This window comes from Aquarana catesbeiana, linkage group LG02 (genome assembly GCF_042186555.1).
Source record: "Aquarana catesbeiana isolate 2022-GZ linkage group LG02, ASM4218655v1, whole genome shotgun sequence".
NCBI lineage: Eukaryota > Metazoa > Chordata > Amphibia > Anura > Ranidae > Aquarana > Aquarana catesbeiana.
In genome coordinates this window covers 388,429,172-388,456,155 of record NC_133325.1, presented here as the reverse complement: position 1 = coordinate 388,456,155, position 26,984 = coordinate 388,429,172, and the positions used below count along the sequence as shown (strand labels likewise).

General features: G+C 42.8%; 2 protein-coding genes across 2 annotated transcripts in view; one reads left to right on the top strand and one right to left on the bottom strand.

Annotated features, from left to right (window-relative positions):
• Positions 1–2,065: 2,065 nt before the first annotated feature.
• LOC141128108 (DNA-directed RNA polymerase II subunit RPB11-a) lies at positions 2,066–24,504 on the bottom strand. The gene is made up of 4 exons (XM_073615191.1): positions 23,949–24,504; positions 13,353–13,442; positions 4,061–4,235; positions 2,066–2,415 (listed from the first exon to the last, which is right to left on the bottom strand). The coding sequence occupies exons 1-4, from the start codon at positions 23,999–24,001 to the stop codon at positions 2,380–2,382; spliced, it is 354 nt and encodes a 117-aa protein (XP_073471292.1). The 5' UTR covers positions 24,002–24,504; the 3' UTR covers positions 2,066–2,379.
• Positions 24,505–24,518: 14 nt separating this feature from the next.
• The window catches only part of TXLNG (taxilin gamma), a 96,141-nt gene continuing 93,675 nt past the window's right edge, over positions 24,519–26,984 (top strand). Inside the window, exon 1 of the mRNA XM_073615190.1 lies at positions 24,519–24,722. Within this exon, the coding sequence (XP_073471291.1) occupies positions 24,651–24,722 (72 nt within the window). The 5' untranslated portion in view covers positions 24,519–24,650. The remainder of the gene's footprint in view (positions 24,723–26,984) is intronic.

The following is a 26,984-nucleotide window of genomic DNA, read 5'->3' as shown; positions in this document are numbered from 1 at the left end:
ACATTACTATAAAAAGGGACAGCAACATTTTTTCCTAATTTGCCCACAAATATATGGCCCATATGCACCTTTGCATTGAGGATATATATATATATATATATACATATATATATATATATATATACACATACACACACATATATATATTGATTGAGATTATATATATATATATATATATATATATATATATATATATATATATATATATATATATATATATATATATATAATCTCATTCAATCAATGGGTGGGTTACCTTCTTTTCTTCCTATTTAATGATGTCAAAGCACAGTCAGGGTGGACTCCCAATCCTCCACCAACAATCAATTAGAAAAAAAGACGGGACCAATGCCTCAATGCAGCATCTTCTTTACTTCAAAATTCATTAAATTACAGAAAGTGCAAGCCACTGTACAGTATCGAGCATCACTGCTATTCATCAGGCTTTTCTGGCTATGTGTGATACACCAATAAAAAATCATGCATTTATCCCAGACCCAAAGTGTGCCACACAGGTGTGGAGCTCAATTAGCTTAATTAGTTGTAATTAGCAAAGCTAATATTAACCCTATCTTAATGTTAAACCCTATATTACGTGGATAGATAGAATCAAATATATACATAATTCCCATACACATAGAAAGTATATTCTTGCTTATACTTGAAATAATGTCAAGCATTTATATCCTTATATCATAATCCGATTTAAATCTTTCCAAAGGGTTACCCTCACAGATAATTCCCCTATTTTCAGTCAGACAATTCTTTGTTTCAATTCTATTCCAAAACGTGTAAACAGAATATAAGCCTTCAAATCAATACGATGTATCCATTAAATCTAGGGAGACAAAAAAGAAACATATCTATCTATATATACACATCTTTTGTCAACATCTATAAGCATACATTTAGCTGTCTGAATCCACCTCTCCATTTATATCCTACAAAAATAAGTATAGCTCATAGTCTCTATTCATCCCCGACAAGTGTAATAGCCATTGATCACTATCTTCTCCCTATCAATGGTTATTACACTTGTCAGTCATCGTACGTAGTATACATACTTATATGTCCTTGTAACCTTATTTATGTAGGTGAGACCAATCAGAAAATAAAAGACCGAATAGCTCAACATCGCAGCACGATTAGGCATTTACAACCCGGTCTTCCGGTATCAAGACATTTTCTGGAGAAAGGACAAAAGGAGTCAGAATTACGCTTCATGGTTTTAGAGGAGGTTCTCCGTGATAAGAGAGGGGGTGACAGAATTTTAAAAGCTAAAAAAACGTGAAGTATGGTGGATTAATAGGTTACAGTCTCTTCACCCCAAGGGGATGAATAGAGACTATGACCTATGCTTATTTTTGTAGGATATAAATGGAGAGGTGGATTCAGACAACTAAATGTATGCTTATAGATGTTGACAAAAGATGTGTATATATAGATGGATATGTTTCTTTTTCGTCTCCCTAGATTTAATGGATACATCGTATTGATTTGAAGGCTTATATTCTGTTTACACATTTTAGAATGAAATTGAAACAAAGAATTGTCTGACTGAAAATAGGGGAATTATCTGTGAGAGTAACCCTTTGGAAAGATTTAAATAGGATTATGAAATAAGGATATAAATGCTTGACATTATTTCAAATATAAGCAAGAATATACTTTCTATGTGTATATAGGAATTATGTATATATTTGATTGGTTCTATCTATCCACGTAATATAGGCTTTATCATTAAGAGAGTTGTAATTAGCAAAGCTAATATTAACCCTAATTAAGCTAATTGAGCTCCACACCTGTGTGGCACACTTTGGGTCTGGGATAAATGCATGATTTTTTTATTGGTGTATCACACATAGCCAGAAAAGCCTGATGAAGAGCAGTGATGCTCGATACTGTACAGTGGCTTGCACGTCTGCATTTTCTGTAATTGAATGAATTTTGAAGTAAAGAAGATGCTGCATTGAAGCATTGGTCCCATCTGTAGAAAGTCTCTGAGCCCACTGACATCCAATCTCCACAACACACAAAAGAAAAACAAAAAACAAAGACAACTTGGTTGAAAGGTCTGCCTCTTACAGCCATTTTGAGCTGGATTTATTTCCACAAGACAAAGCATTTCTCACAGACTCCAAAAGTTCAAATAAAAGGCATCTACCTTAATGTGCAGGCCTGCTTTAGGACTAAAATGGCATACTTCCCAAATATTTAGGCAAAAAAAAAAAAATGATGTTGCAAATAAGCAAACAGTATTTTATTTGTTAAAAAAAAAAGTCAAACAAATATGTCACTCAGATATATTCCCTGCAGAAAAGGGATATGTTTAAATCACAGCAGAGGACTTGAAGCCAATGCAGGGTTCAGTGTTTACCCTCATTCAATTCCTTCTTGTTTGTCTTTAATGGCAACCTGGAAAAGAAGTTTAAATAAAATCAAATACATGAAATTATCCCAATAAAAACTACTTGATCAGGGAAATAATTGTGACACATATTCATATGTTTTACATTGATTATCTGTATCAGGAAGGACCTACACCAATCAGCCATAACTTTATGACCACCTAATATTGAGTAGGTCCCCTTTTGTCGCCAAAACAGCTCTGATCCATTGAGGCATGGACACCACTAGGCCTCTGAAGGTATACTATGGTATCTGGCACTAAGTCGTCAGAGTTGAAGATCCTTTAAGTCCTGTAAGTTGCAAGGTGGCGTCTCTGTGGATCAGACTTGTTTTTGCATTTGGAGGCCAAGTCAACAACTCATTGTTGTGTTCCTCAAACCAGTCGTGAACCATTTTTGCAGGGTGAGCTGTCCTGTGGAAGAGGCCACTGCCATCAGGGAATACCAAATCCATGAAGGTGTATACTTTGTCAGGAACAATGTTTGGATAGATGGTTAATAGCACAATAACAACCACATGAATGGCAGAACCCAAGGTTTTTAAGCAGAACATTGCCTCCATCCCCCAGGTAAATGATGAACATGCACCTGTCCATCCATATGATGTAAAAGAAAATGTGATTCACCATACCAGGTCACCTTCTTCCATTGCTCCTGTGGTCCAGCTCTGGTGCTCACATGCCCATTGTAGATGCTTTTGGCCATGGATACAGGTCAATATGGGCACCCCGACAGGTTCGCAGTCCCATACACAACAAACTAGCATGCCCATTTTTCATGCTTTGAAAACACGTCAACCTCAGGAGACAACATGTTTACTTGCTGCCTAATGTATCCCACTGACTTTCAGATGCCATTGTAACAACATAATCAATGTCAATCACTTAACTTCTCAGTGGTCAAAGTTATGGCTGATCAGTGTATTCACACATTTAGTCTTCAAAGCAGAACTCCAAAATCTATCTTACAATGCAATGCTCTCTGGTCCCAAGCTCTGTCCATACCCTTTTTTGGTTTTGTTTTGATTGTAAAATAGCCAATTGGATGTAAACAAAAAAAAAAACGGTAAAATAGGGATGTTGTCACTAGTACCATCCAAAATGTTTGCTACAGCCAAGCACAGGGAGAAGTGTCCTATGTGGCACTGTATGTCACTCCTGAGAGAGCCTTGCATAACTACTACATATCCCATCAACCTTTGGGATTGTAGTCCTGTTTTTTGCAAAGTGACAGGGGAGTCCTTTCATCTTTCACTCCCCAGATAGGTGAAAGCCACTGTCACATGCAGGACAGGTAATGAAAAAGGATCTGCAGTAAGGGGATGTTCACTCCAGCCTACATGTTAAACTGGGTTGTTTTAGCATGCATCTGGTGTCCACTGTGTTGCACTGGTGAGGGGCAGTGCCTTGCGGTGTTACACTAGACACAGTTTACCTTTTATTTATTTTTTAAAACTTTATTGATATGTCACAAAATTAAATTTCCTTCATCTCTCTGTTGTGCAGTGAGATACGCTGACGTGAGGCGTGGAAATAGTGCAATTGGGGGTCAAATCTACAGAAACAAGGGGTCGGGGCACAGTAATGGCTTGCTAAAAGGGTATCTTTTTAAATACAAAAAACATTCAAAAGCACGGCAAATGATGCACTTACCCTAAATCTTTCCTCCAAAAGAGACAGTTCACTTATCAAATCTGTGATAGCATTGGTAAAAGCCTCTTGAGGGCTGTATTCAGGTGTGGTTTGAACTCGAATAACAATTTTATGTTCCAGGGGATGAGGCACCTTGTATCCTGCAAATAGCACCTGGGGATCTTTTAACAGCTGTCTGTGTGAAAATAAATGTATAGTTTAGTAAATATCAACACCATAAAGATTTCTGTACAGGGAACTTACTTTAAAAAAGCAGTTACCAAAAAAAAAAAAAAAAAAAAAAAAAAAAAAAAAAAAAAAAACACTGGTAAAATGAATTAGTGAACTATTTAATTAATTGCTATACAGGAAACCTTTTCACTGTGCTAATGGGGAAACAAAGAACACTTGGTTAACTTATCTCTTAAAGGGAAACTTTTTAAAGAAAAGAAGAAAAAAAATAAATGCACATTTTTTGCAGGTAAAAAATGTGCAGTTATTATTATGTTGTTGTTATATTTTTTGGAGCCTGTAAAGCATTGCAATCTTTTGGGCGACATGCTTCCCACAATGTGGGTTGCTGTATTTGCAGTGCGATTTATCGCACGTGTGAATGCAGCCTTAATGTAGGAATCTGCTACAACGTTTTTTAAAATCCTTGCAGTGTACAATAATCCTCCCAGAGGTTTTTTTTTTTCTCAAAAAAATTTAGGTTCTTTTTTTTAGGCAGTACCTTTTTTTTATTTTTATTTTTTTTTGTGTTTTTTTGCTTTATCTCTTTGACTTATAAATGAACTGTAATAGATATAAAATAGTTGTGTTGTGCTATGTGGCAAAAAAAACTGTAAAATTATGATGTTTTTAAATATAAAAACATCACTTATTGACCAGTATACATACTAGTCAATAAGTGTTGCCTAAGCATCAACCTTTCCGTTTTCATGGTGTCAGTAAAAAAACAAGGATGGCTACACTCCAATAGTGTGTGTGTTGTTTTTTATTCCTTTTTAATGTGCATTATCAGGAAGCACAGATTGTATTCTGAGTAGTACTAGTTTTTATCTTCCCATTCTTGTGCAGCTTGCTGTCATGTTAGGTCAGGCCCTGTGGTTGACAGCATGCCTATTGACTCTGCAGTTCTACACAAGGTTCTGGTGAGATGTTGCATTTGGGCTATAAAACTTGTATTAAGAATAAGTTAACCTTTGTGAACATGTTAAACCCATATTTAGGGTGTAACATGTCTAGCATCTCCCTGCTCTCCAACCCCCTGTGGGGCTGACGGCTTGAAGTTCTCGAAGTACTACCAGGGTGCTGATGAGTGATCTAAGTAGCTCATTGATCTTTCTGACATTCAGTAACTGCTTGCTCATATTGGAGGTATGGGGCAGATAGCTACAGAGATGGTCTGCAGGAGCCTGACACTGCACCCACAATCTGCTGCTCGCTAATTTCTTTCAGAAGTCCGCAAGTTACAAGTCAGATTTTAGGAAAGTTTTGGTGAGCTACTCCCTAATAGTTCATTACTTCTAAAGGGAAAATGCTGCTTTTGACGCAATCGTACGATAATCGGATTGTTGGTACAGAGCACGTACGAATCCGTCGGACTTTGGTTGATTGTGTGTAGGCAATTCCGTTCATTCGGAAAGTCCATCGGCAAGTCAGTCGAAAAGTCCGCCGGGCAAAGTATGCTGTAAAGTCCGGTCGTGTGTACACGGCATAACACAATGTGCTAGTATGCGATGCATACTAGCACATTATGACAGTACCTTGCAGGTACAAAAAACAAAAAACAGAAAAAACAAATGTCCAGCGGTTTACAACAGCTTTAGTAGCTAAAAGAATTATAATTCTCTACTCATGCTCAGAAACTAAACAACACATTACATCACTTTTGAAGTTGTATTCTGTCGTGTGAGAATTTTCGTATAGTGAGTAACCTCTTCACTTTCGACATGAGACTAGCATGCCACAAAAAAAACAGACGAACGGTTGTCCGAAAATCTGATTGTGTGTACGAGGCTTTAGAGAGATGTCATTTGAGCGCAGGTGGTGGCAACTATACATATTTTTTTTTTTTTTTTTTAATATGCCCAGTCTGTTCTAGTGATCACCAGCTCTCTAGGATAAAAGTAGGGTGTACCGTTCCAGCAGTATCACAGACAATAAAAACCTGAGAGGGGTTCCAACATTTCTACACATTATCCACGACTGAAAATAGTTGGCTTAGGTACACATCAAGATAAGCCTGTGTATTCACTGCACTGAGCAGAGCTACAAACCAATGTGATTCAGGGCTTCTGTACCTGTGAGAAGGGTTGCACCGATATCGATACAAAGCATTTGCACGAGTATCGGTACTCATGCAAATGCCCCGATACCCAAAACCGATACCTTCGGGCTTGGTACTTTCAGCCGTCAGCAGGAATTCCCTGCTAACAGCTGAAAAGTAAAGAAAAAAATGCTGGCAATTATTAGTTGTTAAGGAACGGGGCCGCCGAGTCCTTAACAACCAATCACATGCCCTCAGGATTTCCCTCCCAGCCTCCTCCTCCCCTCTCGCCAGCTATTACTGGGTTTGGGACCGCAGGTCTGTGGAAACTTCCTGCATTAGAGGTGGGCAAGCCCAGCTCTCTTTATCCCACTGTCCTCCCCCTCCTGACGGGTGTAGCTCTCACAATTCGCTCTGCTATTTCTGTCACAGTTCGGTGAGCAGGAGTGAGTTCTGTGTGACCTCCCCTTTCCTTGTCAGCTGCACGGCTCTGCACACATTTCGATTTCTCCCCATGCCCTGTGTGTCTGTACTCAGCCTGGTGGAGCCCCCCTCTCCAGCAAGCAGAGGCACAGACACACGGCCAGCACCACTGCAGCAGGTCAGTGTGTGATTAGACCCCCCCCCCCCATATGTTTCAAATACTAAATTATCTATATACATGAAACTGACATAGAAAAAGTACTAGTTACTTACCGGTAACTGTCTTTCTGGGAAATCTTCCAGGACGGCACACCTGAGAAATGAGAGGCTCCTCCCCACAGGAAACACAATCAATCAACAGCTGTTTTAAGTCCACACCCTTCCCCCTGATCCTCAGTTTGTAGAGAAGTAACTCCTGAACCTGGTTCACAAGGGAAATCATTCCTCATAGGCACTCACCTTCTAGTGTTCTAAAATTTTCCCTCCTCCAACGGGTGGGAAGTAGGCCTGCCGTCCTGGAAGATTTCCCAGAAAGACAGTTACCGGTATGTAACTAGTACTTTTCTCAAGTCATCTTCCAGGACGGCACACCTGAGAGGATAATCAAGTACCTCAGGCCTACCTTAGGGTGGGACCACTGCAAGACTTTTGGCGAACCTTGGTTCTGCAGTAAGCTTTACCTTTACTCCATATGCTTGATGAAGGTATCTTAGCTGGATCATGCGGCTGATCTGCCGGTCTACTCCACCGGTGTCCCTGCCTTCTCTGTTTCAGATGCAGGATCTAGGTGGAGTGGGCTCTTAAAGATGGAATCAGAAAACATGTTAAACTTGTAGGTTATCAATGTTGCCTGTCACACATCTACCAACAATGGCCTATTCTGCCTATAGGTGCTGTTTAGAACCACTAAAAAGATTAATCGGAGACCTGTGTTGTAAGACAAGGACACTACATTGATCCATAAGGGGGCCTGTCTTAACACAACCCTGTCCAGGGAAATAAAACTGCCAAAAGGGGGGCCCCTGACAGACAACCCCTTTTTGTTCATTTTTAGCTTTACGTCAGCAAAGACTGAAGGGAAACCTACTTAAGGGAAATAGATTAACAAAAACTTAATCCCTGGGTTTAAGGCATGCCCAATCTATAGTTTTACTTACGCCTGAGAGCCTACTCAGGAGATTAACATCTATAGCAGGAGAAGAACACTCATATTGCTACATCTAGTTTTGCTAGAAGGGCAAAATGAAGGCCATGCACCGAGCTGTAACCTATTTGGTCGGGTATACATGTTTATACTTCATCTTCAGGCCATAAAACTCCTCTGAACCGAACTTCCTAAGTTCTTATTAAACAGGGCGATTCATTATCGCCTTCCTCCAGTGACCCATAACTCTACTGGGCTTCAACCCTAGGAAATGGCTCTGGCATCCCTGAATGTAAGGGGTCGAGGCTTTCTGACATGTGACATCTGCACCAGAACTCCTGGCCCTTTCACGGAAGAGAAGGCTGAAATACAAAAAGGTGATACATGTATTATTAATATCACAAATAAAAAAATCATAGATTGTGGACATAGCACAATAGATTTAGACAGAAAGGACACAAGCATAGACATCAATGTTGTGTGACTAGCTAAACCAAAATATCAAATATGGGAAGAGACCCAAATCTGAACCTCACAGTCTGGTTTTCTGATGTGCGGCCAATATGTAAGCATTAAGACACAAACACACCTTAAATGCTGCGCATTTCTGAAGTGAGCTAGCTAGGTCATAACTGGTAAATACAGAAAGGACGGGAACCCCCTTTTACAGTGGTGTTTTACTGATGTACAGCAAAACAAGGCTATAACGAGAAGACAGAAAGACCCAAACTTCTATGTTGCGTATTTATGACGAACCACCAAGTACAGTTATAAGACAATCCTTCCTGTTATGCAGTTCTGTAGTGCAGTTACATAGAACCAACAGAGAAAGAACACAAGCAACCTACAGCATTGGGTTTTTCTGAAGTGCCATAAGGTAAGGCAATATGAAACAGAAAGCACCAACAAGCTTCAATGTTGAGTACTTCTGCTGTGCAGCAACATAAAAACAAACAACAGACAGCCTTTACAGCTGCGATCTTTCTCCAGGTCGCACCGTATCCAGCAGTCCCTGCTTACGGAACCACAGACCTCAAGATTACACAGGTCGCAGGAAAAGCAGTTTTCGGGTCGAACAAACAAGGGGTCCCCATGCTGTGGCTCCCTGGAGGAGTGCAGCCAACAACCCCCTACTGTGTATACCTAAGAAACAGCAAGGAAGATCAATGAGAAACACCACTTACTGCTGTGCCTTTCTGATATACGGACGATAAGTCAGTAAATATAGGACATACAGGACACAAACAATGTTCAATCTTTGTGTATGTCTGATGTGTAGCATATACCAATACTGAGCAGAGATGTCATTACCCTCAATGTGTCTCCCTGCTGAGCAGCAAAAACAAATCAGAAAAAGACAAACAACCTTCACTGTTGTGTCCTTTCTGATATGCAGCCAATAAGGCAGTAAACCTTCAACTTTGTATGTGTCTGATGTGCAACAACAATCTTGAATAGAGATAGCACATCCATATTCAAGTGATTTGGCATGTGACTCAACATGTCAAATCGCATGCCTAAAATTGGCAGCCATTGCCGTTAATAGCACTGTCTGAATCAGCCCTGGCCACTTTGTGGTGCTGCACTGATTACCAATGGCAGTATGTGTACTACCCCTGGCACAGGTTCAATTTTGTATTTTCCAACAAAATCAGGACCATCCGTCATCACTGCTGCCTTTCTGATAAGCAACCAATAAGGCAGTAATACAGGACCCACAGACAGACCTCAATCTTGTATATGTCTGATGTGCAATAATATAACAGTTCTGAATAGAGATAGCACATCCATATTGAAGTGATTTGGCATGCAACTCAACATGTCAAAGTCGCATGCCTAAAATCGGCAGCCATTGCTGTTAATAGCGCTGTCTGAATCAGCACGTCACTTTGTGGTGCTGCACCGATTACAAGTGGCAGTATGTGTACTACCCATGGCACAGGTTCAATTTGTATTTTCCAACAAAATCAGGACCATCCATCTTCACTGCTACCTTTCTGATAAGCAACCAATAAGGCAGTAATACAGGACCCACAGACAAACTTCAATTGTGTATATCTCTAATGTGCAACAATCTAACAATTCTGAATAGAGATAGCACATCCATATTGAAGCGATTTGGCATGCGACTCACATGTCAAATCGCATGCCTAAAATCGGCAGCTATTGCCGTTAATAGCACTGTCTGAATCAGGACGACGCCACCTTGTGGTGCTGTACCGATTACCAAAGGCAGTATATGTACTACCCCTGCCATCAATCTTTCCTGCTGCCTTTCTGATAAGCAACTAATAAGGCAGTAATACAGGACACAAAAACCCCACAGACAGACCCCAATCTTGTGTAGGTCTGATGTGCAGCAATATAACAATTATGAGCAGAAATGTCATCACCAGACTCAATGATGTGCGTTTCTGGCGTGCGGCACAAAACCAGAAAATACAACAGTACCACCTTCCCTGTTGTATTTTCTGATCTGTAGCCAAACAAAGCAGTACCTTTAGGATATAAAGGACACCCAACAAGCTTCAGCAGAGAGGTCACAAATCTCAAAGTGTACTTTAGTTGTGCCACCAAACACCCCAGCAAGGACAAACCTTCACTACTGAGGTCTACTGGTGAGCAGCCAAGAAGGAGTCATGGTGTATCCCTTTATGAAATAACCAAACAGGAGCAAATTATTTCATAGGCATAGCCTGGGCTGTAAATACTAATCCTTCACCACCAGTGAAGGAACCAATCCTAAAATGGTTGGACACCTTACTATAGTAGCTGTTGTCCTACCTTACCTCCATAGATTAAGCAAACGCTAGCCAGCTCATACACGGGTGGGGCTGATCAGTAACTAAAGTCTCAATGAGCCCAGCCCTAGAGACCAATATAAGACCTCTAAAAAGGGTGGTTACCAATTTAGCCTGGAGGTAAATAGCCACCTGCAGCCCTTAAAGAAGCAATCATATAGCCATCTAGCTCTTGCATATGTTTGCACAGAAAATCCTTAATCAAAGGATATAGGAAAACGATTTATGGTAAATCGCTTTTAGATCTGTCACTGAGTAGACTGTAGCCCAAACCAACAAAAAGGTCTTTCTTACCTCCTGCATTAAAATATAACCACAATGTAAGAGTGGAGTGGGAGGTTGGAGCTTATGAAAAGTTACCCATAGCAAGCAACCCCCAAAAGGAGGATCTGTCACAAGGGAACCCCTACTGTGCCACACAGAAGCTTGGTCCCTGCCACATTGTTGAAAGTTAGGTCAGCTTTTAAGCATCTTGGAGCAACTTTAAGCAGATTCCTAGCAGCTGGGCAAATAGGGCCAGATAACCTAGTGCACCTGCTGAGCAAGGGAGCTTACTCCTGAATCCTTCAACCATTGCACCATTAATAACTTGTTCAGTGGTATACCTGGCCAGTAAGGAACTCTTTGTTCTACCAGGTCACCCTCTTTGCTGTATTCACCCCTACTAATGTACCACAACCGGGTATGTAGGGAGAGGCTGACAACCTACTGTTGTGATAACCACAGTGTCTCTGCTATAAGAGGAAGCTGTGGCTGGTGGTTTTTAGCAGTAGCTTCTGGGCTATTTTGTTATGGAGACCCCAGGTCCTGCACTGCACCACTCAGTAAATACAGGTGGAAGGGGAAAAAATGCCTTACCTACCTCTTTCCCATCTGAGGTGGTTTAGGCACACTCGCTCCTCTGCACCACTTGTCCACCATACAGCATCTCTGATGTAGGAGGGAGCTGTGGCTGGTGTTCTTAGCAAAAGCTTCTGGGCTATTTGAATCCAGACCCCAGGGGAGATTATCTCAAATGCCCAGAAACCATCTGGCTGGGTTTGGGGATTTTTGACTCACCGTTGTCGTCTTCCCCTTTTTCCACAGCCACCGGGCTTGCTTTTCCATCCTTATGGTCCACACGCAAGGAGGATAGCCGCCAAAGTGCCCCCCCCACAACTGCTGTCCCTTTAGGGAGCTGCAAGGTTAGGCTGTGTCCTGCTCTGTCCAGTCAGTATATACACATGGGGGGGGGGGGGGGGGGGGGGGGCAATGCCGTACGTTCCTCATTCCCATGAGGTGGTTTAGGCAGACATTCACCATAGTAAACTGGTGCCTCCTCGAAAGGAGGATGTGGGCGCCTGCTCCTGCTGACTCTCAGCCTTTCCTTCTGGGTAAGAACGCAGGTCGTTCAGGCGGTGCCCTCCCCAGCAGCCCACGCGAGCTACCAGGGACCCAGGAGTCAGGGGATACGATCCCCCTGGAAAGAACCGACGGCCAGCACCCCCGTCTGAAAGGACTTCCGGACAGGTAAGGGGGGGGAGACAGGATAAAGGCCCCTGAAGTTCTGGGGACACCACTGTACCCAGGGGCCTTCAGCTCTCAGGGGGGCTTTCCCAGTTCCTGCTGCCCCCCCTGAGGAAAGGATAGGGGAACCCCCCGGGAAGGATAAATATATCCCGCCAGACCCAGAGGCTTCCCAGGCATTTGGTCCAGCTCCCAGGGGGAGACCACCAGCCCCAGGCTTCGGTCATTTGGAAAAAAACAAACAGTTTCGCCGTGTAGGGAGAAACACAATCAAAAACTGAGGATCAGGGGGAAGGGTGTGGACTTAAAACAGCTGTTGACTGATTGTGTTTCCTGTGGGGAGGAGCCTCTCATCTCTCAGGTGTGCCGTCCTGGAAGATGACTTGAGAAAGTGAAGTCTAATATCAATGCTTAAATATATCTTGGGGTGTTAATATCTGAAAATTAGCATCTATAGCAGGGGTGTCAAACTCAGTTTCATCGTGGGTCGCATCAGCATTATGATTGTCCTCAAAAGAGCCGCTTGTATCTGTAAGATTAGATGTCCAGTACATCCCCTCCCATTACATTAGATGTCAAGAGCCACCCCACCATCAGCAGTTGAGTCCCCTACTCTCCCCAACATCACAGTGCACCCCCTTTCCTTATGCTGCTGCTAGGAAGAAGCTGGATGCATTGCTTGAAAGCAGAAAGTAGGGGTCTGGAGGAGGACCGGAGGAGGACCAGAGGAGGGCTGGATTCGGCCCGCGGGCCTTGTGTCTGACACCTGTGATCTATAGTGTCCATGTAATTGCAGGAAATAGGTCTGTTTGCACTGGAGTTTTGGTTTCACCAACCAGTGGGAAGTTAGAAATCGAACAATATGTATTATGTATGATATTTTGTTTATGCATGGACACATAAAACTTTCAGAACATTATTAACATGCCAAGATATATTTAGGCATCGATATTCACTTTTCTTTGCCAGTATTTTTTTGTTTTATGTTATTAAAACTATATAATTAGAATTTGACCTACTCTGCCTAGGTGATAGGTATCGGTATCGGCGAGTACTAAAAAAAAAAAAGTATTGGTACTTTTACTCTGTGTCACAAAAGTGGTATCAGTGCAACCCTACCTGTGAGAGTATCTTGAGAAACAGGTCTTACTACATATACTGACTTACGATTTAATGATATTTCCAATGGTATGATCTTCCTTGTTTATAGTGAACAGGCAGGCATTGGGTACCTTTGTGTCCTTGGTGATTGTTATTCTACGAAGAGAAGAAAAAATAAAAAAGACATATATGTGATCTATTCAAAACACACCAAGCCAAAGGGTTGACAGTTCTAGGTCCTGCAGGAGCTGCTGCTGCCCCCTCCACCCACCCATACACAACTAATGGCCCATCAATATGCTGAAATGCTACATTTGACAACAGCAATGTGCAGGAGACAGAAAAGGGCACACAAGCATCTACACTATTAGGATGTGGCAAAACTCTGTCAGAAAAAACAGGATTTCAGTCATAACAGTCACGTCTAGAACCTGCGTAAGGTAATTGTAGCTGAATTAAAGCACTTCCAGCAAAACAGTTGAGTACTGTCCATGATTCTTTTTTTATGTGCAGTAACAGTTCCATTTTTAGGAGCCTGTTGTACTATTTCTATTTATACCTGGGACAGTGTTGTTTGAATAGTTGCCTTAAAGGTCATAGCCAGACCAATTTTCTTTTTTTTTTTTTTTTTTTTTTTTTTTTTTTTGTGGTTATGAGCGTTTATAAAAAAGGTTTTTTTTTTCTTCTTTAAAATAATAAGCACCATCTCCTGGACACCATTTATGTTGGGCATAAGGTAAAGCTGCAGGATTAATCGTCAAGAATCGTTATCGCGATTTTTTCCCCCGTTGCGATCTTGAAAAAAGTGTTTCACGTTTCTTGCTATGCAAAGAATTCTCTCTACTCTTCTGAGGCCACAGCTGTCAAAAGAAAGGAAGAAAAAAAACGGGCAGTCTGCCAAGAATCACAACATTCTTTATCAGTGAAACTTAAGTAGAAACATTGTAACAATTTGTCAATGGAATAGACTTCTGTGTAAGAAAGGAAAGTTTAACCACTTAAACACTAAACCTTTTTCTGTCATTTGTTGGTTTCAAGATAAAATAATTTGTTTTTTCTAGAAAATTACTTATAACCCCCAAACATTTTATATATATATTAGAGACCCTAGAGAATAAAATGGTGGTTGTTGCAATATTTTATGTCACACTGTATTTGTGCAGTGGTCTTTCTTTGGAAAAAATTACTTTAATGAATTACAAAACTAACCAGTAAAGTTAGCCGAATTTTTTTTGGATGATGTGAAAGATTTTACGTCGCAAGAATTGTGATCTTTTTATTCTAAGCAAAATTCTAAGCCATTGGCTACTATTTAAGTTTTACTAAACCCACAACAGTAAAATCAGTCTGTATATGCAGTAAAGTATGCTTGTTAGACTCATTGTAGAACCTAAGGTATTAATCCTCTGCATTGTGTAAAAAGGCTGTTTGACCCTGTCTTCTCTGATCCTCTCCTTCCACTGTCTCCAAAAAATAACCCGATATTTACAGAGTCAGGGGACGGCTGCACATGCTCAGTTTGGTGTGTGTGTTGCTAGAAAGCAGTTTTGTTTTTTTTCTTGGGAGAGTTCATGTGATCGGCACAGGGCCAATCAGCACTATCCAGACAGAGGTTCTTGGGTCCTGCAGCCTCATAGAACAATCAGGGAAGAATGAAAACTCCTCTTACAAAGTTTAACAAGTGCTCTCCTGGAAACTGATAGAAGTCACAAGACTGCTCTAACTGCTGATGAGAAAAGGTATTTAGCAGTTTATATTTTCCAAAACTATTGCATTTTCATGTACTGTGGGAGACCAGGGTCCTGGGTTTAGTAACACTTTAACATTAACTTCCATGCTATTGTATTATTTTTCAAACTCAACAAACATATGTGCAACCTAAAGTAATAAACGTGTCATACTTATCTGCTCTGGTTTTGCACATAACAGCCCCGATTCTCCTCTTCTCGGGTCCCCCGCCAGAGATTCTGGCCACGCCCCCTTGCTGCATGCCCCCAGAGCAAGCTGCTTTCTATGGGGACACTCGTGCCTGCTTGCTCCTGAGCTATCTGTGTCTCAGTCCCATTCCTCAATGGCTGCGCTTGACAGCAGTGGGAGCCGTCTCACAGCCGAGGAGAGAGAGACCCGGGAGAGCCACTGCTCTTGTGCACATCGTAGAATTGGGATGGGGCTCAGGTAAGTATTAGGGGGAGCTGCACACTGAAGGATTTTTCCCTTCATGCATAGAATGCATGAAGGGAAAAAAAACCTTCAACCTTTACAACCACTTTAAGTTTTTGATGAGAAGGGAAGGGTTAGAACTTCTGTTGGTGTTTTATTACGGTCTCCATTTTTTCTGCAGAAGCTTTCCTTTCATTTTATCTGTATGACTACAAGTCAAGAAATACAGGGAAACAGAATGTGAAGCCCCAGAAAGCAATAGAACTTCACACAAAATGTTATCCTTTCCCTCCTCTACTACAAAGTGTTGTTAGACTGGGTCTTCACCCATTTAAGAGATTTCCCATCACATTCTTTGCCTGAGATACCCTGACAGAACCGGAGTGGGAAAATCTCTTAACGAAACACAGACAGTAATAAAATTCTAACTCAATTCCTGCTTTCCACTTTCCGAACCCCTAACTATAAAAATATGTAATTACTTTGACGTTAAATACTGGGTTTAGGACTGCTGCTAGATGCCAGAACCCCGGTTTTAAAATTGCTCAGGTGCCGCTCATTCTGCTTAAAGTGATCTGAGCGGCTGATTTTCTAGCGGTTCTTGGGCTTACCTGGCTGATCGGGAAGCCAGAGAACCGTTCTGGCGCTGGCAGAGGCTGGCCACAGAGATAAGCAGAGGAAAGATGGTTTCCGCTCAGCTCTATGGCCTACGAGGACTGGAGCGACGCAACTTCCAGTTCACGGTTCATGTAAACAAGACCCTTTTTTTTTTTTTTTTTTTTTTTTAAAGCCTTAGATCAGGGCTTGACAAACTTGCTTTGAATCTAGTCTCAGCTAGAAAAAAGTTAGGAGCCAGTTTTTTTTTTTTTTAAATCAGCTGCCCAGTGCCTGGAACTGCACGTTTATAGCATCGGGCAATAAGAATTGCTCAGACCTGGTGCCAAACTAAAAAAATAAAAACTTTTTTGGTTATAAAATTTTGCAAATAAGTAATTTCTCTGAATTAGTGATATGCACTGATAATCAGGGCATTGATCATCAGTGCAGCCTGTGTACATGTCCTCTGTCAGGCCCCATTCACACTAGCGCGTTTTTTGATGCATTTTGCATTTTGCAGAAATGCACGGGAATTTTTTAACATGGGTTCCTATGGAACATGTTCACATCAATGCTTTTTTGTATCTCTGCGTTTTTGGAAAGGGTCGGGGACTTTTTTCATGCAAAAAGCAGCGTTTTGCATGTAATGGTTTTCAATGGACAAGCATCAAAAACGCAAGTGCAGCGTTTTTGATGCGTTTTTGGTGCGTTTTTGTTTTTTTTTATTTTTTTTTTTTTTGTAATTTTTTTGTAAGACTGTAAAAAAAAATGAAAAAAAAAAAACGCAAAACGCAAATCGCGGCAAAAACGCGGCTCAAAAACGTGGCAAGCATGAAAAAAAAACCTCCAAAAACGCTCAAAAGCAACATGCATAGGTGTGAATCGAGCCTCACACTCCCCCCGTCCACTCACCAGCAGTAAGGAAAGGGCGTCGACTCAAGCCTGCAACCCCAGCACCCAGCTGTCAAACATGGATAGTGAGGTCAGAGGTGGCAGGCAGTGAGAGCAATCAAGGGAAGCCCTCAGTCAGAATGGCAGGTGTGCCATGCTCATCACAGCCCCACCCACCAGAGGAGGATACCAGTTCCCACAAACTAGCACTGTAACCTGCTCCAGCAGACTGCAAAGCAGTGGCATTAATTACCGGCCATCTCAACCTCTAAGTCAGAGCATCCGTTGAAGGGTGCCACATGGGGAGACATTAGATCAATGTTTTGTTTTTATCTGATGCTTTCACCTGTAGAGGATAGATTTGAGGTTTTATTGACCCCACATCTCTCCATAAAGAGGACCTGTCATGCCTCATTTCTATCACATGGAATGCTTACATTTCTTGTGATAGGAATAAAAGAAAATTAAAAAAAAATTAAATAAGAAAAATAAAAAAAAAAAAAACAAAGAAAAAAAAAACAAAACCCCAGTGTAAAAAATAATTATTCAAAAAATGTTTTTTTTTTTTTTTTTTTTAAAGCGTGCCCGTCCCCCCGTGCTCGCCCGCAATGGTGCACGCATACCTAAGTCATGTATGTAAACAATGTTTGCACCACATGTAAAATATTGCCACAAACGTTTTAGCTAGAGCAATAATTCTAGCACTTGATCTCCTCTGTAACTCTAAACTGGTAACCTGTAAAAAATTTTAAAGCGTCGCTTCTGGAGATTAAGTACAGTAGTTGGATGCCATTCCACAAGCGTGCAAAATTTTAGAGCATGACATGTTAGGTATTTACTTGGCATAACATCTTTCATAAACTACAAAAAAAAAAATTGGGCTATACAGTGCATCCGGGAAGTATTCACAGCACTTCACTTTTTCCACATTTTGTTATGTTGCAGCCTTATTCCAAAATGGATTAAATTCATTACTTTCCTCAAAATTCTACAAACAATACCCCAAAATGACAACGTGAAAGAAGTTTGCTTGAAATCTTTGCAAATTTATTAAAAATAAAGCTCAGTGCATCCTGTTTCCACTGATCATCCTTGAGATGTTTCTACAACTTGATTGGAGTCCACCAGTGGTTAATTTCAGTTGATTGGACATGATTTGGAAAGGCACACACCTGTCTATAAAAAGGTCCTAGTGTTAGCAGTGCATATTAGAGCACAACCCAAGCCATAAAGTCCCAGGAATTGTCTGTAGACCTCTGAGACAGGATTGTATCAAGGCACAGATCTGGGGAAGGGTACAGAAAAACATCTGACTTGTCTTGTCCTGCACTGACACCTACACAAGTTGGGAATCTCACGAACGGGGAGGTCAATGCGCTCTGCAGCCGCTCTGAAGCGGGATGTCCAGCAGCTATTAGAACCAGCTACATCAACGGTGAGATGGTTTCATGGGACGATGTTCCTTGATTTGCATACCTTATGCTTGAACTTTATGCCGCTGTGTGGTTACCTCTCTACCTACAAATATCTGCCTGCTGCTCATTAATGACTCCCCGCTGTCTCCACCGCTTGTATGCCTGTATGATTACAGCTACATGAGCCCTTCACAGGTGTATTTCAGTGCCTGATCCATCCTAGCCTCTGGGTCATCTGCATCTGATTGCCACATCCATCCCTGGTATATCCTATCATGGACCGTGTTATATCAGTGACGTTCACTGCTCCATTTGCTGTTTGGCTCCTGGTCTTAGTATAAATTGCCACTGGCTACTCTCGGACTTGCTGTCTGCCCCCACTCATCTGTCATGAGTCCCCTGACAATATTGGATGAATATCTGTGAGTCCGGACTGTGTTTTAACTGTTCTTGACAACGTTGTCATTTTATTGTGGTATGTTGAAATTTTTTTTCGACATTTTGCATAATATTTAACTTTTTGTTGCAATAAAATTGTAAGTATACATATGCTTTAGTGAGTTTCTATTTGGAGCCCCTTGTCTCTCTTTTTCTTGCATTCTTGATTTTGACTCCAGAAACCCCACTTATCACTTGGGTGAGTCAGCAATGTATGCCTTGTATACCCCTTAATTGAGATTGTTCCTCTATTTTATCCCCTTTTTTGTGATTATCCAGAAAAATGTCTGCAGCATTGAAGGTCCGAATGAGCACAGTGGCCTCCAACATCCGTAAATGGAAGACGTTTGGAACCACCAGGACTCTTCTTAGAGAGGGCCGCCTGTCCAAACTGAGCAATCGGGGGAGAAGGGCCTTAGTCAGAGAGGTGACCGAGAACTCAATGGTCACTCTGACAGAGCTCCAGCGTTTCTCTGTGAGAGGAGATACTTCCAAAAGAACAACCATCTCTGCAGAACTCCACCAATCAGACCAGACAGAAGCCACTCCTCAGTAATAGGCACATGACAGCCCACCTGGAGTTTGCCAAAAGGCACCAGAAGGACTCTCACACCTTGAGAAACAAAATTCTCTGGTCTGATGAAACAAAAGATTGAACTCTTTGGCCTGAATGGCAAGCGTCATGTCTGGAGAAAACCAGGCACTGCTCATCCCCTGGCCAATATCATCCCTACAGTGAAGTATAGTGTTGGCAGCATCATGCTGTGGGATGTTTTTCAGTGGCAGGAGCTGGGAGACTAGTCAGGATCGAGGGCAAGATTAATTCAGCGATGTACAGAGACATTCTTGATGAAAACCTGCTCCAGAGCACTCTGGACCTCAGACAAGAATGAGGGTTCATCTCCCAACAGGACAACGATCCTAAACACACAGCCAAGATAACAAAGGAGTGGCTATGGGACAACTCTGTGAATTGAGTGGCCCAGACTTGAACCCGATTGAACATCTCTGAAGAGATCTGAAAATGGCTGTGCACCGACACTCCCCATCCAACCTGATGGAGCTTGAGAGGTCCTGCAAAGAAGAATGTGAGAAACTGCCCAAAAATAGGTGTGCCAAGCTTGTAGCATCATACTCAAAAAGACTTGAGGCTGTAATTGGTGCCAAATGAGCTTTAACAAAGTATTGAGCAAAGGCTGTGAATACTTTTTGTTTTTTATTTTAATAAATTTGCAAAGATTTCAAACTTCTTTCTCATTGTCATTATGGGGTATTGTTTGTAGCATTTTGAGGAAAATAATGAATTTAATCCATTTTGGAATAAGGCTGTAAAATAACAAAATGTGGAAAAGGTGAATCGCTGTGAATGCTTTCTGGGTGCACTGTATATTGTGTTTTTTTTCTTAATTCATTAAAGTGTACCCTTTCCAAAAAAGTTGTGTTTGAAAAACCGTTACGCAAATACGCAGGTGTCAGAATAAACCTAGTCTTCAAGGGGCTATACTAAATTAAAAAAAGGATCTGGCTGAAATTGGGTTTTAAATACAGAATGTGCCCAGATAAGGCATGGGCTCTTTTTTGAGTCACAAATTCAAACATATATGCTACAAGTATTGTACACAGGTACATGTGTCCCCACTATGCACTGATTCCTCCCACGGGCTGCCATGTCACTACTGTATCCTGTAATGACGTAGGGTCCAGTGAGGGACACGCTATGTGTCAGATGCTGCAGATTGTCTTGAAACAAGCAAAGTTTTGATTTGTTGACCAATAGGTGCCATTTTATATAATTATTTTCACAGGTGACAGAGTGACTTCAAAGTGTTTTGTAAAACCCATATTGACTTTTGGCATCAAGTCTTAATATATACAGTTTAAGTTAATATTGTTAATCCTTTTTGAAATGTCTTATGTGGAGATCCTGCCAGTAATCACGTCCTGTAGCAGGCTGACAATAAGCCACTGCCTACATCTTCCTTCCCAGTCCCCAGGACAGTGTCACTCTCACGCATGGCCCACAACATACATGCTCACCTTCTGGGCAGTCCTGCCCAGATCATGCCCACTTTTTGGGCCGCTTTATACCCAATTATGTCAGAACCGCCCTCTCATGGCCACGATCCCCTCAGATAATACCCTTTTTTGAATTAGTGCACATGCTCAGTAACCCAAATAAGGGTGAAACCAAATTATTCTCTGTGCAAACCAAATTAAAAAAAAAAAAGAAATGACACCAGCGTGTTGCAGCTCACACTAATGTGTGTTCCCAAGTACAAAGAAACAAAATTACAAGAATGAAAAAAATGGTGCAGCACAACCCACACGGTAGGTGTGTAATGATGTGATTTCAGTAGACAACCCAGAACACGGCATCATCAGGACAGAGATGCAGGACTGGCATGGTAAATCTGAGACTTTTGGCACCTGTGCTGTTGTCAGCCTACCAAGCAAGCACCTTCACTTTTTGTTGGACAGCCCAACAAGACACTGAAGGAGCTTACATGGAAGACCGACCCACACTGCAGCTTATTGTGAAGCAGCATCTTAGCAATGTCAGTCTGCAAGAGGGTGTGCCGTCACTGCCAGGATCTCCAGGTAAGAAACATTGCAACAGAGTCACAGCATAAAATTGGCTTAGAGACCTGCATTCCAGGCACATATAAAGGATGCAAATTATAAAAGCTTTTTTTTTTTAACATAAAATGTATTTTTTGAAGTAGAACTAAAGTCAAACCTTTTTTTTAAAATAATTTTGGATAAAGTAACAGAGGGTTTTTTAATATGTAATGTATTTTTTGAAGTAGAACTAAAGGCAAACCTTTTTTTTTTCAAATAATTTTGGATAAAGTAACAGAGGGTTATAGTCCGCCAGTTTTTTTTCTTCTTGCCATCTGTGCTTCATTAGAGAGATTTCCCCTCATGTCCAGTCCCATAGCCAAACAGGAAGGGAGAGGAAATCCCTTCAAAGTTAGGGAATGTCATCAGCGATTACCTCGTGATTTTTCCTCAATTCCTGTTTTGGACACAACCCAGAATTTAGGATTTTCTTTTACTTTTTAAGATAAAGGTAAAACAGGATAAATAAGGAGGCTGAACAAGGAAAAAAGATGCAAACAGGGTGCTAGGTTAGTGTGATCATATAAGCACCATTTATTAAAAAGCAGCACAGCTACATTGCAACAGAGTGCAATCCTCCTGGGATTTCCAAGAGTGGAGTGCTCAGCCCTAAGAACAAACAGGAAGCAACCTGTAAACCAACAGAAATGGATGTCAGTCAGCAGCTCTCCTCTCTGGTCCTCCACACTCATTGGAGCGCTGAGCTGTGGAGGGTTCGGGGAGAGGCCGTCTCAGTGGCTTGCTGAGACGGCCATCAATTAAGACAACTGGTGGATCCAGACTTGGGAAGTCGGGATGATGCACTGCCTCAACTGATTGCAGTGACGTCAGAGCAGAAGTTCAGACCCTTCTCCGCTGAAAACGGGTCACAGGAGAAGCCCAGCCTAAAAAGCTCAGGCTGGACTTCTCCTTTAAAGTAGTACAGCAAAAAGAAAAATGGCCTGTTTATTAAGGGGGTGAAATCTTGGGGAGCTGAGGTAGTTTAATAAAAGGATTGTAAGTATCTGAATTTGGTATCAAGTGTTTCCATTCCCTGTAGAGCAGAACTCAGACTGGGGTAGGCAGAGGCAGCACAAGAAGTCAATCAGTAGTGGCTGGTAGGGCTGCACCGATACAGTTTTTTTTTTTTTTTTTTTTAAATTGGCAAATACTGATACTTTGCAGTGCAATTTGTGCCAATACAAAAAAATTGGCGCAAATCGCACTGCAAAGAAGTGTGTGTGTGTTGGAAACAGACCACAAGCCCATTGCAGGGAGATGGCACCACGCCCGGTGAAGTAAACAGGCGCCCCCAAACCTGCAGCCCCCAGGGACGGGCAGCGAGCCCAATGGATGCCAGATCAATGGACGGAGCCGGCAACGGTTGGCGCACCCGGAAATGACAGCTTGTCCCCACCGGCCAGGGGAAACGCCAGGAGCGGGTGGATGTGCTCCATTATGGAGACAGCGCTGCGTAGGCAACCAATGAGGGAGAGCCAAATGATCTGCGATTCGTCAGCTCACTACCCAACCCCAGGAGCTGCCCAGAGGCAGCCGTCCACCCCACCAGAGCCAACCACGGCACATACCACCTCCACGCACGGGCCAGCGATCTACCCAGCCAATGTCACCAGTCTGTTCAGTCCTCAGCACCATAAAGTATCAGAAGTATCTGGGCGAGTACCAATACTCACTCAAATGCCTTGTATCAGTGGATCCCTAGTGGCTAGGGTGCTCATGTGCTAACAACTTGCTGTTAGGAGGAGCGAGCAGAGTGAGAAAGAGCCAAGCTGCAGCTTCTCTTTTCACTGTCTAATTTCAGGCAGGGGGAGAGCCAAGCCCCATACACACTTTTTTTTTTTTTTTTTTTTTTTTTTTTAGTTCAACCCAGCAGGTTGAACTAAAAAAGACTGACAGCTCAGGAGTCGCCGCTGTACTAACAATCCGATGTTAGTACAGTGATCTCCCCTGCTGTTCTATTGTGTTCTGACAGGGGGGCGGCCTAAACGCCAGAACACTCTGGTCAGCGCTCACAGCCTTTGGCTAAGATTGCTGACCAGGAGTGGTTGGCAGACCTTTTTCGGTCATGATCCCTTGACAGAAGTCGGCACTTTTCTATTAAACTGGCTAATGCCTTCCGACATTCGGACTGTGTGTATGGGGCTTTACTAAATGTCAGCAGAGACAAATCAGGTCTCCTGCCCTGCCAACCACTCCAATGCTGTGTGCAGAGATGGAAGTACCAGGACAGGAATACATACAGGGGTCTCCAAACAATGGCCCTCCAGATGTTCAGGAACTACAATTCCCATCATGCCTAGTCATGTCAGAGTTTTACAATGCTTCATGGGACATGTAGTTCCGCAACAGCTGGAGGACCATAGTTTGGAGATCCCCGATTGAAAATAACATAGTGAGAAAACTGTAAAGATAAGACCTGATGCCAGAGATGCTGGGTTTGGTAAAGGAGTGCCTTGGTGAGCCTGTATATTATAGCAGAGAATACAGTAAGCGGTGGTTTCCCTGAGTGTGAAGTCTCTCCAGTCACCACCATCACACTCACTTCTTTTCACCCTCAAACAACAGGAACGATTCAAAAGCCGGCGGCGCGTTCATCTTGTCAGGAAGGTTTTTCTTCTCCTTCTCTCATTCACGCTATTCAGCGGATCTGTGTAGAACGTGAGCACGTCACCGTGCGTCCTACCTCACTTCCTCCTCTCACGTCTCGCTCTCTCTCGCCTTCCGTCTTCAGTAACTCGTACTGTCATTCTGCCTAGCGGCCATTTTCCAGAAGACAAATAGGAAATGGTCCTCTTTAGGAACGGTCGAGGTTATTTAGGCATACCTTAGAAAACCTTGTGTAGAATCGTCTCTCCAGCCTCTGTTTTAGGTGTTGTGTGAGAATGGTTTTCTTCGGAAATTACTTCTCACGACTTTGTAGTCATTACATGTTTCTACGTACTTTGAGGTAATTACCATCGCAATGTTTAGTATGCGTAAAAGACCCGCAAGGGCTGTTTAACAATATATTTACACGTATAGAAATATCCTACGAATATGAACATCGCGTGTTTCCCTTCTCAAAGATGGCCGCTGATGCGCTCTTTCCATACGCCGCTGCCTGTCACGTGGCCATGGGCTGCAGCGTTGTGCAATGTTGCCCTTCGCCTGATTGGTCGGCGGTGTGCGGGGTTGTAGGGTTGAGCGCTGCGCAGGGGATTTCGCTGGTGCTGAGACCGCGGCACTTCTAACACTGCGTCATATTATGTCGTCTCAAGTGGAAACGGCGGCTGCTGTGGATTCGCAGGAGTCCGGGAAGTTGGACGGCTGTGGGCAGGTAATAAGAGGAAGCCGGGCACGCTGCTTGGCTGTGTATGTGCGGTGCCCTCGGGGGGTACACGAGGGAGGGGAGCTCACACACCACCTGTCACATTGGCCGTATGGCCGCCAAAGTCACTGTGTACTCCGCAACGTGTTTACTAGTCAGGAGGAGACGGGGCGAAACTTATCTAATCACCGACTCTACTATTCCTTCCAGACTTTCCCAGTCCTTCCCCACACCGAGCTCTGATTGGTTGTTCCGGGACTCCCTATGCCTGCTATGATCTCTGATCACCCTGATCATGGAGGACATCTACTGCTACATACAGCCAGGGCGATCTTTACTCCACACCACCTCCCATCACTTCCACTACATTGTCTGCACAAGGCTTACAAGTTCATTAATGGCTAAACTTAATTTAGACAACTTGGCTGACAGGTCATTTGAGAACATATAAGGCTACCTTCACACAGGTGATTTAGGGTAAGGGCTGGAACCTTAGATTTGTGGTGCGTTTCACGGGCCCAGTTCACTATAATGACAGGTCGCACACAAAGTGCATCCAGCAGCGATCACTGCAGGTAATTGCTGGCTGTGCAAAGCTTGGAATAGCTGTGCCCCCCCCCCCAGTGATCTGTCATTATAGTGAATGGGGGCTGGCGGCTGCTCAGAACCGCAGCAGCAATCGGATTCCTGCTGTTACCGTTTACACCGGCCTAAGTCGCTTGTGTAAATGTATCCTAAGAGGCTTTTAACGTGAACGCTCAGTCTGTCTGTTGGTTTTTCCCAAAGATCCAGACTGAACCACAGCATACACTTGGGGGAAGGGATCACCGCTCCATGTGGATATAGAACTCTCCTCGGAACTGGAACACCAGGTGCAGGCTAAGCATATAGCAACATGAGGCAGAAAGGAAGTTCTGGACAGCTGCACTCCGGAATATAGCCTTTATTAGTAAAGAGTCCAAAAAATGGGACAAAAGAGCTGACGCGTTTCACACTTAACGGTGCTGAGACTAAACACTGTTAAGTGTGAAACGCGTCAGCATGTTTGTCCCATTTTTGCTGTGGCTTGTATTTTTTGGACTCTTTATTAATAAAGGCTATATTCTGGAGTGCGGCTGTCCAGAACTTCCTTTTTGCCCCACAGCATTCACTTATCGGCTGCTTTATTAGGTACACCTTGCTAGTACCGGGTTGTACCCCCTTTTGCCTTTCAGAACTGCCCTAATTCTTCATGGCATAGATTCAACAAAGTGTTGAAAACATCCCTCAGAGATTTTGGTCCATATTGACATGATAGCATCATGCAGTTGCTGCACATCCATGATGCGAATCTCCTGTTCCACCACATCCCAAAGTGCTCTATTGGATTGAGATCTGGTGACTGTGGAGGCCATCGGAGTACAGTGATCTCATTGTCATGTTTGAGATGATGTGAGCTTTGTGACATGGTGCATTATCCTGCTGGAAGTAGCCATCAGAAGAAGGGTACGCTGTAGTCATAAACGGATGGACATGGTCAGCAACAATACTCAGGTAGGCCGTGGGGTTTTAAAGTGGAAGTTCTGCTTTAAGCACTCCTTACCCCCAGACATGCCACATTTGGCATGTAATTTTTTTTTGGGGTGGGTGGGTACCTAGTTTTGACAGGTACCTACACCACTTCCGCCTCAGGCCGCCTAGGCGATCCAAGCGGAAGTTCTCCTCTCCCCCTCCCTGCAATCTTCTGGGACATGTCACAGGTCCTAGAGGATTGGTCGGCCAATGGGGAGGCAGCGCACACCCGACTATAAAGCCGCAAGCTGTCACAGCCAGGTGCCCACACTTGCAATGCTGGCGCAGGGGAGAGACGAAAAAAAGAACCAGGGGTTAAGGGCAGCTGCATCTCTGGACTGTGGGACAGGTGAGTGTGTGTTCATTAAAAGTCAGCAGCTACACTTTTGTCTGTAACTCCACTTTAAACGATAATCCATTGGTAGTAAGGGGTCCAAAGTATGCCAAGAAAATATCCACCTCACCATCACCAGCCTGATCCATTGATACAAGCCAGGATGGATCCATGCTTTCATGTTGTTTATGCCAAATTCTGACCCTACTATCTGAATGTCACAGCTGAAATCGAGTCTGGTAAGACCAGGCAACGTCTTTCCAATGTTCTGTTGTCCAATTTTGGTGAGCCTGTGCAAATTGTAGCCTCAGTTTCCTGTTCTTAGCTGACAGGAGTGGCTCCTGGTGTGGTCTTCTGCTGCTGTAGCCCATCTGCTTCAAGGTTCG